Source organism: Opisthocomus hoazin, chromosome 9, assembly GCF_030867145.1.
Source record: "Opisthocomus hoazin isolate bOpiHoa1 chromosome 9, bOpiHoa1.hap1, whole genome shotgun sequence".
In the NCBI taxonomy this organism is placed as follows: domain Eukaryota; kingdom Metazoa; phylum Chordata; class Aves; order Opisthocomiformes; family Opisthocomidae; genus Opisthocomus; species Opisthocomus hoazin.
The window spans coordinates 38,006,124-38,019,864 of NC_134422.1; the positions used below are offsets into that span (position 1 = coordinate 38,006,124).

Genomic DNA, 13,741 nt, shown 5'->3' on the forward strand with positions numbered 1-13,741 from the left:
AAGCCAAAAGCAGCTTTACAGTTTCCACGCTCTGGAATGGTTTTCCGCCCCGGAGCAGCTTGATTTGCAAGCCAGCCTCGCTCCTTGGGGTCCCCACACCCCACAACACATCTCGGGGCTCAGCTGGCACTGGCGGGAGCAGGGCCGTGCCTGGCACAAGGCTTCTGCGCGGGCTGATGCTCCTCCGGCGTTCCCCAGCCACGGCTGCTTTGCCGGCCAGTGTCAGCGGCGAGGCTTGCGCAGCATTGGAGGTCCCCGCGAGGACGTGGGGGACCGTGGGCTTGCCGCGGCCACAGATTTCATAAGTGCCTGACTCTTCCCAGAAGCGTCGCCTGCCATTTCGGGGAATTTTGCCTTGAAATCGTGCCTCGCTGCCCTGTCTGACCAGCGGCTGGAACCTCCTGCTGCTTTTTAATGGCTCTGTCTGCACATGCCCTCCGCGGCATGCGCTGGCATCTTCTGCGGGCGACGTGCCCATGAGCTCTGACCTAGAGAGTGAAGTCCGGGGCGAAGGACCCGTTGTTTTGGCATCCCGACGGCCTTCAGGCAGGCGCTGAACGCAGCCCGGTGTGCTGGTCTCACCATCCCACGATGCGGTGTTTCCCTTCCACGCCCACCGCGCCGGAGCCGCACCTTGCACCCGGCGTGCCGGTTCATCCAGACCCGCTTTTAGAGTCCTTGCCCTCACCTGAGAGACGTGGCGGATGCTCTACCAGTCCCACCGCTGCCTCCACGCCGTGCCACCAACCCAACAGCAGCTGCAGCCCCAGGAAGCCCTAGCAGCCGACCCAAGCGTGGTAGTTTGCCCCTGCTGTTGCCATAGGATCCTCGGTAGAATCACACAGAATCACAGAATGGTCGGAGTTGGCAGGGACCTCTGTGGGTCACCCAGTCCAACCCCACTGCCAAAGCAGGGTCACCTACAGCAGGCTGCACAGCACCACGTCCAGGCAGGTCTTGAATAGCTCCAGAGAAGGAGACTCCACAACCTCCCTGGGCAGCCTGTTCCAGTGCTCCGTCACCCTCAGAGGGAAGAAGTTCTTCCTCATGTTTAGCCGGAACTTCCTGTGCCTCAGTTTGTGCCCGTTGCCCCTTGTCCTGTCACTGGGCACCACTGAAAAGAGTCTGGCCCCGTCCTCCTGACACCCACCCTTCAGATATTTGTAAGCGTGTATTAGGTCCCCTCGCAGCCTTCTCTTCTCCAGGCTGAACAAGCCCAGCTCCCTCAGCCTCTCCTCGTAGGAGAGATGCTCCAGTCCCCTCATCATCCTCAGCCAAGCCTGGCGAACCTGCTTCCAAAGCGATGCTGCAAAAAGGAGGGGGGATATTTAACCCAGACCTTGCAGAGGTGCTGCGGAAGGACAACGGCATCCTCGCTGGGGTGGTGGCTGTCTACTGGAGAACACCTGGGAAGCGCAGTTGCCTCCTCCAAGATTTAGCTGCTTGCCAGCAGCAATCCTTCTTAGAACGGCGACAGAGCTGGGGGAAACGCTGCAGTCTGCTGCTCCCCAGCTCCCCGCACGTCCCACCCCTCCCGCCCAGGGCCCCGGGCACCCTGCAGACAAAGCGCCCACCTATTTGCCTGTCCATGCACCCACGCCGAGCCTGCCACTCTCCCAGACCCTTCCCCGCCGCGGCGCTGGCCCTCGTCCCACGCCGGGCGAGCTCGCGGGCACTAGCTGTGTATTTCTGAGCACAGATCGCTACGGAGCGCGTAATTCAATTCTCATAAAAATCACCACTGCCTCAATTATTCAGCACGCTCGCCCCGCTGCCCAGGCTCACTTGCTGATGTTTCCATGCAGCCGAGATATCAAATTGTTTGTAGTGTAATTGGCGTTGGTGCCAAGACCCGGCTCCTACTTTGTAGCACGCGTAGGCCTGTATTCCTCCCGCCGTGTTTCTACGCGATCGATTTAACGTGTCTGCAGACGCCGGTACAGGACACAGCGGCTTTGCAGACGGTCTGTAACGTGGATTTTGGGGGCCGGCGTGTGATTCAGCGCAGTCTGGCAGCTCCGCTTGCAGCAACCTGCTTGTGCAGAGCCTTGAACGGTGCCGAGGTGCGTCCCTGTGCTTACACGGTGCCCTGCACTGGGTCCGCAGCCAGGACGGTGATGCCAGACCGGCGCACGCCCACGAGCGCACACATCGGGTGCTGGCTGCTGACCCAAGCAGGGTGCCCTGCCTGCTGTTGTCCAAGGGGCTCCCACACCAGGGACGGGTCCCAGAGACAAGGATCTCCATCCACGGGGGTTTGAGGAAGGCTGACATTGGGCCAACACAACTTCACAGAATCACAGAATGTTCGGGGTTGGAAGGGACCTCTGTGGGTCACCCAGTCCAATCCCCCTGCCAAAGCAGGGTCACCTACAGCAGGCTGCACAGGACCTTGTCCAGGCGGGTCTGGAATATCTCCAGAGAAGGAGACTCCACAACCTCCCTGGGCAGCCTGTTCCAGGGCTCCGTCACCCTCAGAGGGAAGAAGTTCTTCCTCATGTTCAGACGGAACTTCCTGTGCCCCAGTTTGTGCCCGTTGCCCCTTGTCCTGTCACTGGGCACCACTGAAAAGAGTCTGGCCCCATCCTCCTGACACCCACCCTTCAGATATTTGTAAGTATATATTAGGTCCCCTCGCAGCCTTCTCTTCTTCAGGCTGAAGCAACGCCAGCAGCAACGTTCCCATCTGCTCACCCACCAGCAGGGACCCCTCCTGGGGCCAGGGCGGAGGAAGGGCTGGTTGGAAAAATGTGTGCAAAAGCACTCCTTGACCAGGTTTGGCACTTCCTTTGGGCTGGCCACCATCAGCAACACCATCCAGGGCTCGCCCCAGGTCCCTGTGGCATCCCCAGCTTCCCGGAGGCAGCCTGCCTGGCACACCGAACAGTGCCGAGCATCCCAGGCGTTCGCTTGGAGCCCACCACCACTGTCAGGCACTGTGGGCAGGGGAACCTCTAAGGCAGCACGAGCTCTACCTTCACAGAGAGAACCGAAAGGCAGGCGGAGGAACATCAACAGCTTCGTCACAGTGAAGTGCATTTCCCACAGTAGCACCTCCACGATGCCAAAGCACCAGCAAACGGGTCCAGGCGACAGGCAGCGGTTGTTTCACTGAGCGAAGGGGAAGGTGTTTAGATTAACCTTCGCGCTGGTGAGCAGTGATTCAACATATCCAAGACGGCTGTAAACGCACTCTGATTAACTGTATCCAAAACAGCTGTGAACACAGTCACGTCCCCTCGGCCTGGCGCACCAGCGCTGCTTCCAGCGAGGAGACACCGGCCACGTCTCCGGGCCCTGGTGCTGCTAACACATTTGTAAATCCATCAGACAGCGGCTGGGCTTGCAGCCCTCGCAAGCTGCAGGAGGCATCGATCCCCCCAGCGGCCCCGTCCCGGTGGGGGGTCTGAGCATCCCCCTTCGCCCAGCCCAGCCGGCAGAGCCTGCGGGGAGCAGAGGGCCGGGAGCAGCTCTCCTTCTTATCCCCCTCCCCACCTCGCACGTGTTGGCTTCTGTCCCTCAATACCTCAAATGGTGCCTGGTAGAGCCGGACAAACCACATATTTAATACAGACCAAGTTGTAAGCCACGAGAACAGTCTGTCCTCACGGCCCCTTCTGCTGTCTGTCTGTCCGCCCTCCCAGGCTAGCCGAGCGTGGGACAAAGGGGTGCATGCGCCGCGGCGGCCATCTCTTCCTCTGTCTCCTTCCCCCAGGAGGATATCCTGGCATCACCCGCCTTCGCCTGCCCAGGCCCTGACATTTGCTCCCTTCCCAGCACCTTCCTGTTTGGGATATTCCTTTGTCTCGGCTTCCTCTCCTACCGGTGCCACTGAAACCAAGGCGGCTGTCCCGGGAGCATCACGCCAGCGAGGTGTTGCTGTCAGCATCCTCCACGGCAAACTGCATCCCGCACACACACAGAGCGGACCTGCCCGCTTGCCACGCGGGCAGCGAACCCGCTACGGCCGCCTCCGTGCCACCGGTGACCCCGCCACCCGGCCACGGTTCCACCGGCCACGCCGGCGCCTTGCTCGCTCAGCCGCAGAGAGGACCTGCGCTAGGTGAAACCGCAGAAACCCTCACTTTAGGAACACCGAGCACGGGGTCCGTGTCCCGCCGCCGCAGCCACCCGCCCGCATCGCCCCGGGGCAGCGCAGGGGTGACGAGCCACACCGGGCAGAGACAGGCGGACCCGGACGGTAGCGGCAGCAGTTCATGTGCACACCACAGCGAGTTCAAGCAGGGTCACCAACACACCCCGGCTGGCACGAAAAACCGATCGTTAAAGCAGAGAGGAACCCTTTGATTATATTTTTACGCGTCCTACTTGAAACCAAGCGATCTGGAAAATCCCAGCGCACTCGGATGCAAAGTCTAAACCTTAACGACGCTCCTGGCAAGGATCTGTGTTTTGTTTGTGCTAATTAACAGCTCCTTCATATGGAAACAATTGACTCGGTTAAGGAAAAAAGCCACCACAAAAATCCTCGCCCCGCTGTTCAGCCGACGGAGCGCCATCAGCAGTGTTGCTCTTGACACCGGTCCCAGTTTGGGTAGCTGGAGCTGCTGCACCCAGCGAGGCGGCTGGACTGGGCGGGGAGAAACCACAGAGCCGCACGCTGCGACTCGGGCTGCGCGGGCGCCAGGAAGGGACCGGCCTCGGGGAACTGAAGGCAGCAATTTATCGTTGCCCGTTTTTGGAAACATTTCCTTTAGCATATAACATGCTCGTCTCATTTTATTGCCTCCAAATATTTAGGTTTCTTACCACAAGTCTAACTTTGTTATATAAATTTATGTTTAGGAACTGCAGCCTACTTCAACATGGGGGCTTTTTTTCGTGGCTGGAGGCAATGCTTTTTCACACGCGCTGAGCGAGAAGCCCAGCCCTGATGACCGATACCCGCAGAGCCGGTGGCCTGCCCAGCACCGTCCCGCTGCCCTCCCTTCGCCACCGCGCGCAAGGCAGGGGGGACATCCCAGCAGCTTCAGCTGGCGTCTGCACGGCAGGCATCGGCCTCTGCCGGCGCGCCGGGCTGGGTCCCCGGGTGACACCCCGACTCGGAGCTGCTTCCAGCCCGGATCACAGCTCCTGGGGGGCAACGCAGAGAAAACGGCCCAAACTGCTCATCAAAATGAAAATACAAAGCCAGGTTTAACGCCTCGCACTGAAGCCACGGTTCAGAGCAGAATCGGCAGAATTATCGCGGTGGGGAAGAGTTAGCATTGCAGGGCACACTTTTCCCTTGCAAGGAACAGGTAAGTACGGAGATAAGGGTGATCCAGTTAACCAGGCTTTACTGGATTCCCAAATGGCATGTGGCAATGCTCTTAAGTGCTTAAAGAATGCCCAAAAGCTCTTAAAGAAACCGAGCTGCCATCGGATAAGAGGTAGAGCCCTCCTGGGATTAGTAACTGGTTAAGGGTCAGGAAGCGAAGAGCAGGAGCCCGGCTGCATATCTCAAGGGAGAGCAGTGGCGGAGCCCCTGAGGGTCCAACCCATCCTGGACCTCCCCGAGTGCTCCGGGAAAGGCCAGCACACGGCAAGGTGACGACACATCCTGGCGGGACGGCCACCAAGGGCAGCGAGAGCAACACAGGCTGTCGCAAAAAGGCTGTGGTGAAATCCCTGCTTCAGGGCAGGGACATGTGGCTTTATGCTCAGTGGCTTGGGCTTGACCAGGTGATTCACCTCACCCCTCTCTTACGCAACATGTGGATGAAGGGAGGAGTTCCAACCTCATCTGCTTCCAACACCATCACACAGCTCAAATTCGCGTGCGGTTGCATTTCCTCGGGTTCCCTGCAGCTGCTCCATCTGCAGGAACCCATCTTGGGTTGGTTTCAGATGCACCCATGCTGTAGATAAAGGGCAAAAGAAACAGGTACAAGTGTGCAAGTGGCTTCATGAAGTGTGGGAAATGCAGGGAGCAGGAGTCACGGCAGCCTGAACCCTCTGGAGCTCCCCAAGTGCTGGGCCAGCCATGCTCCATTTTTTTTCCTGCTCTAATCATTTCCCTGAGTTCGAATCCTTCCTTGCTCGGGACTACGAACTTTTCAGGGAGTTTGAAGGTTTTTTTCTGGGAGTTTTGTGACATTCTAAAAAATTTACGAGTTTGGGGTTCAGCGATCGCTGCTCGGGGCCTGGCTGCAGATTGGTCATCGGGCGGTGAGACACACTGCATTGCATAAGCTTGGTTTGTATATTCAACAATTATTATCATTGTTGCTGTCATTACTATTAGTAGTATTATTAGCAGCATTAGTATTTCCTTTGGTGTCTTATTAAACTGTCTTTATCTCTATGAGTTTCCCCTTTTGTCCATGTCTCCCCGTTGTCCCACTGGGGGGAAGGGGAGGGGTGGGCGAGCAGCTGTCCAGTGCCTAGACACCAGCTGCCAGGTCAAGCTACAGCACCAGCCCCACGCACCACCCGAGAGCATTTACTGACAGAGCCAGTTCAGCTGAAGCAGTGTGGATTAGCTGGTTTTTGCAGTGCATTACAGACTGTATTTACCAGGAAGGTGTGAGTCCACCTGGAGAGCAGGAGGGGATGCGCTTCCAGGGACGGCTAACCGGACAACTTGCTGGCACGGCAAGCAGCTGCCAGCTGGGTGCCAGTTTTGCACCCAGCCCGGTGCAAACCCAGGAGCAAAGCTCCCAGGTGCAAAACTCCCTGGGTGCAAAACTCCCGCAAACCCCTGGGCTCCGCCGGGCTCACCCGCCGACCCCCAGCCGCCACGAGCTTTCCCCAGCAGCAGCAGAGACAGCCAGCTCCACCCCACCGCTACCTGCAGCACAGGGATGCCCCTCGGTGCTGGAGCTGGCAGGGTTTTTGCTGGCAAAAGCCATCACACATGCTTAACTCTATGGAAAAAAGAAAGCCATGGGGCCAACGCAGCTCATTGCTTCAACCAGAACAACCAGAAGTACTCCCTACCTGGCATAAGCCATATTTTCCACGCACGCAGGGGATGGCGGGACTCGCTTGCACAAGGTCTGTAAGGAAAACTGTCCGGGCCAGACAAGCCAGAAAGCGGAAGGAAGGAGGACGGAGTCTACGCACTCGCTAGGGACTGCCTTGGGTTAGAGAAAGGCTCAGGCCGGTCCGTGTGACTCACCGCGCCTGCCCGAGACGTGCTGCTGGCCTGACGCAACCCCTGCTCCAGCAGAAACAAAGCACCACGGGCCATCACCCTACCGGGGCGAAACACGGGAGCTGCAAGAGCTGCTATAAAAACCCACCCCTCTGCAACCTGCCAACCAAAGACGCTGCCCGTGAGCTGCTGGTAACGGAGAAACCCCTTCCACCCACCGCTTTGGGTGCTTTGTGTGTAGCCGAAAATATCCGCTGGTACCACCAGATGGACAGGATCCCCAGGCTTCTGCTTTCAGACACGGTTCTGCCAACAGCCTTCAAGGGCAAAACCACCAACGAGGAAGAAAACAGCTGTGAAAAGTAGCCCCGGATTTTTCCAGTCCTGAGTTTGCAGCGCGTTGGCTGCTTACTCACTTCAAGCTAAGTCTCGAGCTGCCGGGTTGGGCCCCCGCCCTCCCCTCCAGCACAACTACTTCTTAGAGCTTGGAAGCTATTTTTTCCCACCCTGCTATCTAAAGAAAAAAAAAAAACAACACAAAACCAAAAAAAAAATTGGCGTGAAAGCTTTTATCATCCTGAAAACATGCCAACTGCGAAGGCGACTCTGTGTCTCAGACGCCTGTTTCCTGGCAGATTTTAAGTCCTTTGCTCAACTGCTAGGATGGCGGGGGCAGGAGATGCCTGCAGCAGCGGGCTGGGAGCCGTAGCTGCAAGCAGTCCCGTGTTTAACTGCTGCTGAACGCCCAGGAGAGCAACGTTTTCAAACAGTGGGCTAGGAGCTAGACGCTGAGCCAAGCGATGGCGCCGGCCCAGCCGAGGTACAGGAATGTGCCGCTCGGTGATGCCGTGCCTGGAGATGTGGGGCCACCAGCATGGCTCCCAGGCAGCAGAGCGGGGTCACCCAGCTCAACCCCTCTGCCCGGTCACCTCTCTGCTTCCTGGGCAAGGTGGCTTCATCTCTGCTGGCTCCTAGGGGTTTGAAGATAAGAGCTACGCAGACCACAGAGCCCTTCGCCCCGGGGACGCTTTTCGGGGTTGCAAAGTGCTCGGAACGGGTTTTGCACGCGGAAATCCCTTTCCCACTCCAGCCACAAACTGCAGGGCCTCTTGGAAAAAAATGCACAGGGTGAGCAAAGGATGCAGTCCTGTCGGGCTTATTAGAGATAGAAAGCGGCTATCTCCTAGTACATCTACCCTAGCACCTACCTTTAACTAGCCCTTCTGCCAGCTGCTGCTGTTCCCCAAGATTGCAGTTCAGGCCATCTAGGCATTGCTTCAACTACTACTTGGAACCTCCTGTGAAAAGAAAACCAAGTAGTCTGGGAAGGCAGGAATTGATAGCCTTTCAGCTTTTGTTTTTCCACCCTAGGGAGAAGTTACTAAGCAGAAACCAGCCTGGAACGGAGGTGCATGGGCCATCTCCAGAGGCTTTAAAGGATCATCTCGCTCTGCGCAAAATAGATGGTGCCCAGGAAACTGGCGCTTGTCAGATGAAATCACCACTCCCGCTGGATCTCTGCGAAGCCGAGTCCTGGCGCACCACGCGCGTCTCCAAGGGGAGGGATACCTTCCCACCCGCAGTGCACGACCCAGGATGACATTTTATGCCCTTGCCTGCAGCTTCCCTCCGGCTATCGCCCCGACTTGTGATGGTGCAGAGCGACGCATCACTGCGGCTGCGATGCGAAGCGTGAGGGTACAGCTCGGCTACTGCACAACCCAGCTGTACAAGGAGACCAGGGCTCTCCTCGTGCCTCACGTATTATCTGAAAACCACAAGACAAAAAGGAAGCTGCAAAGCTCCTGTAGAGCACAGAAAGCAAGCAACAGAAGTCCTCCAACATGCCATGCAAGCTGCCGTCTGTCCCTGCTGCCCTCCACATACACCTCTCCACCCCCCCCGAGTGCCCCGTTCGCTAACAAGAGGAGCGATCTTCATCCTCCTTTGTACTTGGATGTCTTCACCGTCTTCATTTCTACCTTCCCTCCACTGAAGCACAAGGACGGCGCCTTTCTCAGGAGGCAGCTAGCTACGAGACAGACTAAAGGGGTGAACAGTAAGCTTGCGGAGAAACCCACCCCAAAAACCTTAGCGTGGTCCTCGTCTTAGTCACATCTTGGGCAGCTGCAGGCCGCGGGCAGGAGAGGCCGTTACTGCACGGCCCTGCCCAAGGCCCCGCTCTCCAGCGCGACGCCGAGTCTGCCTAACACGAGCAGGGGAAGCATGGCTGCAGCTGGGACTGGCCTTCAGAGCTCAAAAATCCAACATGGCCTGCAAGAAACACAGTCAGGCACCGCTAAGAGAGCAAGCAGGAGCCAGCCAGGAGGCGGGGAGGTATTTCGAGTCATCTGACTGCACCACAGCCCTCTGCTTTGCAGAGCCTGGGTCCCGCAGGGCACGGCAGCACAGCAACACAGAGCACAGCGGTGCTCCCCCACCAGCACCAACACCGCAGGCAGGCTGCTTTTCCAAGGTTAAGAAGCATCGGAAAACTGTTTGTGCAGTTCAGAAGACAGCAACTGACATTTTGTGGTGTCAAATCGGGATCATTGCAAACAGGGAGCAGCCCTGCCTTCAGTTGTCCCCACAAAAAAATCAGTAATAAGGTAAGTTTTGTGAAAATTGGTGCTCGTTAGAAGGAAAAGCATTCCCCCCGCTGCTGTGGTTCCCAAACCCAAATACGTAAATGATCGGCTGAAGTTCACAACTTGCAGCCAGGACACATTTTGGGATGCTCCCTCTCGGGCAGGCCAAGCAGGGAACACAACGCAGGCCGGAAGAGATCAGTATCTCCCACGCCACGGAAAGCACAACACTTCCAGGGCAGAGTTGGACGTGACCTGCAATGATTTCATCTGGCTTCTGTTGCACGCTGCAGCACAGTCTGCTGGTTCACTGTACACATGGAGAGAAAGCCATTCTTCTAAGCCATTTTTCCAGTGACGGGAATAAGCTCACATTTCAATTTGTATTTACCAAAACAAGAGCCAGACAGACTCAGTACTGCGTGAAAGTGTGTTTATTCCAAAGCTGAACTTCTCACGTAAACCAATGTCTCTGAACAGCAGCATCAGTCCTTACACAGATCTGCAACAGCCTTCTGGGCTCCAGGGCTTGGGGTCTCGAACCACCTCAACGGAGCAGTAGGGAACCTCTTTTCAGAATTGTCAGATAGGGGAGGGAAGCGACAAAAACCAGATACGTTGCCACTGGCACAATTTAAGAAATGGTGCCTGCTCACGAGAAGAGAAGAGGTGTCGAGACACTTGGCAGGGAGCTTAAGGTCTGCACAAAGATCTCGCAGACACCCTGCTCTTTGCAGGCTGCTTGCCAAGGAGCAGCTGCCGCTGTCAGGAGAGAACTGCATTATTGCTGCAGACAGAACACAGGACTGTTGGGTTTAATAAAGTGCTGAACTGCTTGCAAGGACTGAAGTAGCTGAGAGGACATGTTAGTGATGTGCTCCTTTGCAGGCCGGACCGCTCACACCAGCTCCAGCGTGCACGTTTGGTCCCAGCTGACACCCTAGAGGGGTTTACCTTCTTCCTCCTGCCTCAGCCTCTTGGAGAGATGCTCGCTGATGGCCATGAGGGGGTTGGCTCTGTACCTGGGATTGGCGATGACCTCATGAAACCGAGCCACTTCCTCCTCTCTGAGGAAAGAAAAATAACACACAAATGCTAAGTGCCTCACACGAAAGGAACTGAGCAGATAAGAACAGGACTCATGAAGCAGTGGGTTTCTGTACAGACAAAATGATCCTGTGTGCAAACCTCAGAAAGAAACAGTGCAAGGCGTCAACCAAATTTACCCAAGGGCAAAGCTCAGATTGCTGCCAGCTTCACAGGAGCCAGAGACTTGGTCTCATGCCACAGAGACAGAAACAATCACGTCAGTGTCCAGCATCACTTGGAAATGGGTTTTTTTTAGAGCTTTTCCCTAGTAAATCAGGAACAAGAGACTGTGGGTATCTGGTATATCACCAAGATTGAAAACTACTTTTGAGAGCACTAGCACAAGAGCAGATTCTGCTTTCGAGACCTCATCTACTGACCCTCTTTATTGCTCAACATAGAGGCTTGGTAATCCTATACGCAACACTAGTTAAACACCACGGGAGGAGCATTACAGTATTAATGTGCATGCTTGGTCACAGCTGGTTGCTGTGGAAATGGTCTTGTCTTCAAAAGCAAGCAAGCAGGGAAGAAGAAGAGAGCAGGAAGAGTGTAAAAAAAAAAAACCAAAAAAAAAAGAGCTTTCACAGTAGTCACATCCATTGCAACCTCCTCATCTCCCTCAGACAGACTGCTAGGCACTCCACAGCCCAGCCAGTCACACATCTTACGTTCTGCCTTCAACCCTTTAAGAGTTCACCCTTAGCCAAATCCAGGAATTCTTCAAAAGCATTTACTGCTTCATTTTACAAGAAAAGGTCTGGCAGATGCCAACGGACAGCTGTCCTCATAAGGGACGCATGGAACGTAAGTCAGCATCCCAGAGGTGTTCCAAGCAAGCAGCTGCAGCTCCTGGTGCTACGCAGGGTGCCAGGAGCTCCTCACCTACAGAGCCACAGGAGGCTTTCCTGCAGGGTATCAGCCAGACCTACACGGGCCTGGTGTCACAAGAGACTGAGCCACAGCTGGCTCTTGCAGCTCCACCTCAGCAAGCCAAGCCAAGGCGCGCACCGCCTGGTTGATAATCACCTCGTCCATGCCGCACAGAGAGGCACAGTACGGACACACTCACTTGCTCCAGCCAGAAATGACAACTGTGGCCGGGAGCAACAAGATGACAGTTGGTGTGGGTTTGTCTTGAAAGCCCACAGGCCACGTGCAGGAGGCCCAAGCCATCACTTTCTTTTCAATGAGACAGGGAAAGTGAACTCTTCATGGACCAAGTGCAGTTTCCCGTGCTCTCCTCGCCTAGATGTTATACGAGACAGAAGCTGAAGCAGACTGAATCCATTTAGAATTGACCAAGTCTGGTAGGGACCAAGACAGAAGGACACCCACAAACATCCTGCACTATCTAAAGGGAAAAAGATCAAAGCTGCCACCTCTTCTAGGGCCTCCAGGTGTGCAAGACAAACACTGGAACTGGTTTGCCTAGAGAGGCTGTGTGATCTCCATCCTTGGAAATATTCCAAAGCAGTGTGGACACGGTCCTGGGCAACCAGCTCTAGGTGAACCTGCTTGAGCAGGGGAGCTGGACCAGCTCACCCCAGAGGTCCCTTCCAGTCTCAAGCATTCTGTAATGCTCAGCAGGGACCGGACACCCTGATAACTGGGTACTTACAAGAGCCGGTGCTTCTGAGCTTGTTTCATCACACAGAAGTCTGCTGGCTCTGCCTTTGCTTTCACACGGCTGTGGAGAGAAGAAACAAAAGAAGTGAGGGAGCGTTATAGAGGAGCAGTAATTTAGCAATTGCTGTGGAGATGGAAAGAGTCCAGGGATTCTGCATCTGCCTTCCCTATAGGTAATTTGTCCTGTACGCAAATTGCCCTGAAAGGCCATTATTTCCATAGCCAGTAATGGAGATGTAAAACCCTTCAGCTACACGCTGACAACAGCTCAGGAGTCAGGACTGAACGGGCAGGAGGTCAAGGCGCTAAAGGAAAATCAGATCACTTCACTCTAGACCTGGCTGCGAGCTGTCCATGCCCAGATCACTCTCTGCTGGTCACTAACCTCCCGGTCAAACCGATGCTGTTGCTCAGACAAAAGATCCCATCGAACGTCCCCTCACCAGCAGGCAAGCGTCACCTCTGCACAGGCCAGGTTCCTTGCTAACACTGCCGAGCTCCAGCATGGGCAGACATCAGTTATAGACAGTGCCATGGTTACTCAGCAAGAAGACAGAACTGCCAGCCCTGCTTCGAGTCCTGCGGTGGGAGCACTGGGCTATAAGCTGTCATTTATATTTTAAGATGAAGGCAATATTCCTTTCTCCCTGTGGACACTTATCCTCACCAAAGGTGCAGAGCTTCAGCTTTTGCAACCAAACATAGGTTCTGAGAACCCATGAAGCTGCAAGAAGACGGGCTCACGGGAATGCAGGGCGGTGCACTAAGGGCAGCGGAGGCACAGCAGCAAGCACAGATCCACACTCTCTGCGCCCATTTCTTGTTCCTGGGCAAAGGCCGAGCAGACCCGAGGTGCAATCCCACCCTGCACAGGGTGCTGGAAGCACGTGGTGCTCACGCTAAGCAGCGCCAGAGCTTCACCACAAAGCCAAGCGCTGGGCCCAAGCAAGGGACACGCAGGAAGGGCAGCCACTGCTTTTGCGACCTGAAGTGCGCAAGCAGAGCTGCTGGTAGAACTGGACGTTAAGAGAAGGGGAAGAAACTTCCATTCTCCAGGATTACACAGATACAGAGGTAAACAGGAGAAGCAAGTGAGGAAGAGGGTCTGCCTCTGCAGAGCAGCTCCCCTCCCATTTGCCCTGGAGCTGAGCTCCAGCACACAGCCCAAGGAGGGAAAGGGGTCTGCTCAGCCTCTGCTGGGGCAGGGCTCAGGAAGAATCTTCCCTTACTGGTGGGTGCTGGGGGCCAAGGCCTCCCCTGCCTGATCTGCCCCAGAGCACTTCAGCTTTGTCAAGGTTAGGAAACATGACAGTCCCTCACCTTCTCTTCCAGATGG

At 55.9% G+C, this 13,741-nt stretch overlaps 1 protein-coding gene across 1 annotated transcript in view; it reads right to left on the reverse strand.

The window, feature by feature from the left end:
- Positions 1 to 10,112: 10,112 nt before the first annotated feature.
- The window catches only part of SLX9 (SLX9 ribosome biogenesis factor), a 55,909-nt gene continuing 52,280 nt past the window's right edge, over positions 10,113 to 13,741 (reverse strand). The window contains exons 5-6 of the mRNA XM_075430671.1: positions 12,398 to 12,466; positions 10,113 to 10,754 (exon numbers count right to left, since the gene is read on the reverse strand). Of these exons, the coding sequence (XP_075286786.1) occupies positions 10,628 to 10,754; positions 12,398 to 12,466 (196 nt within the window). The 3' untranslated portion in view covers positions 10,113 to 10,627. The remainder of the gene's footprint in view (positions 10,755 to 12,397; positions 12,467 to 13,741) is intronic.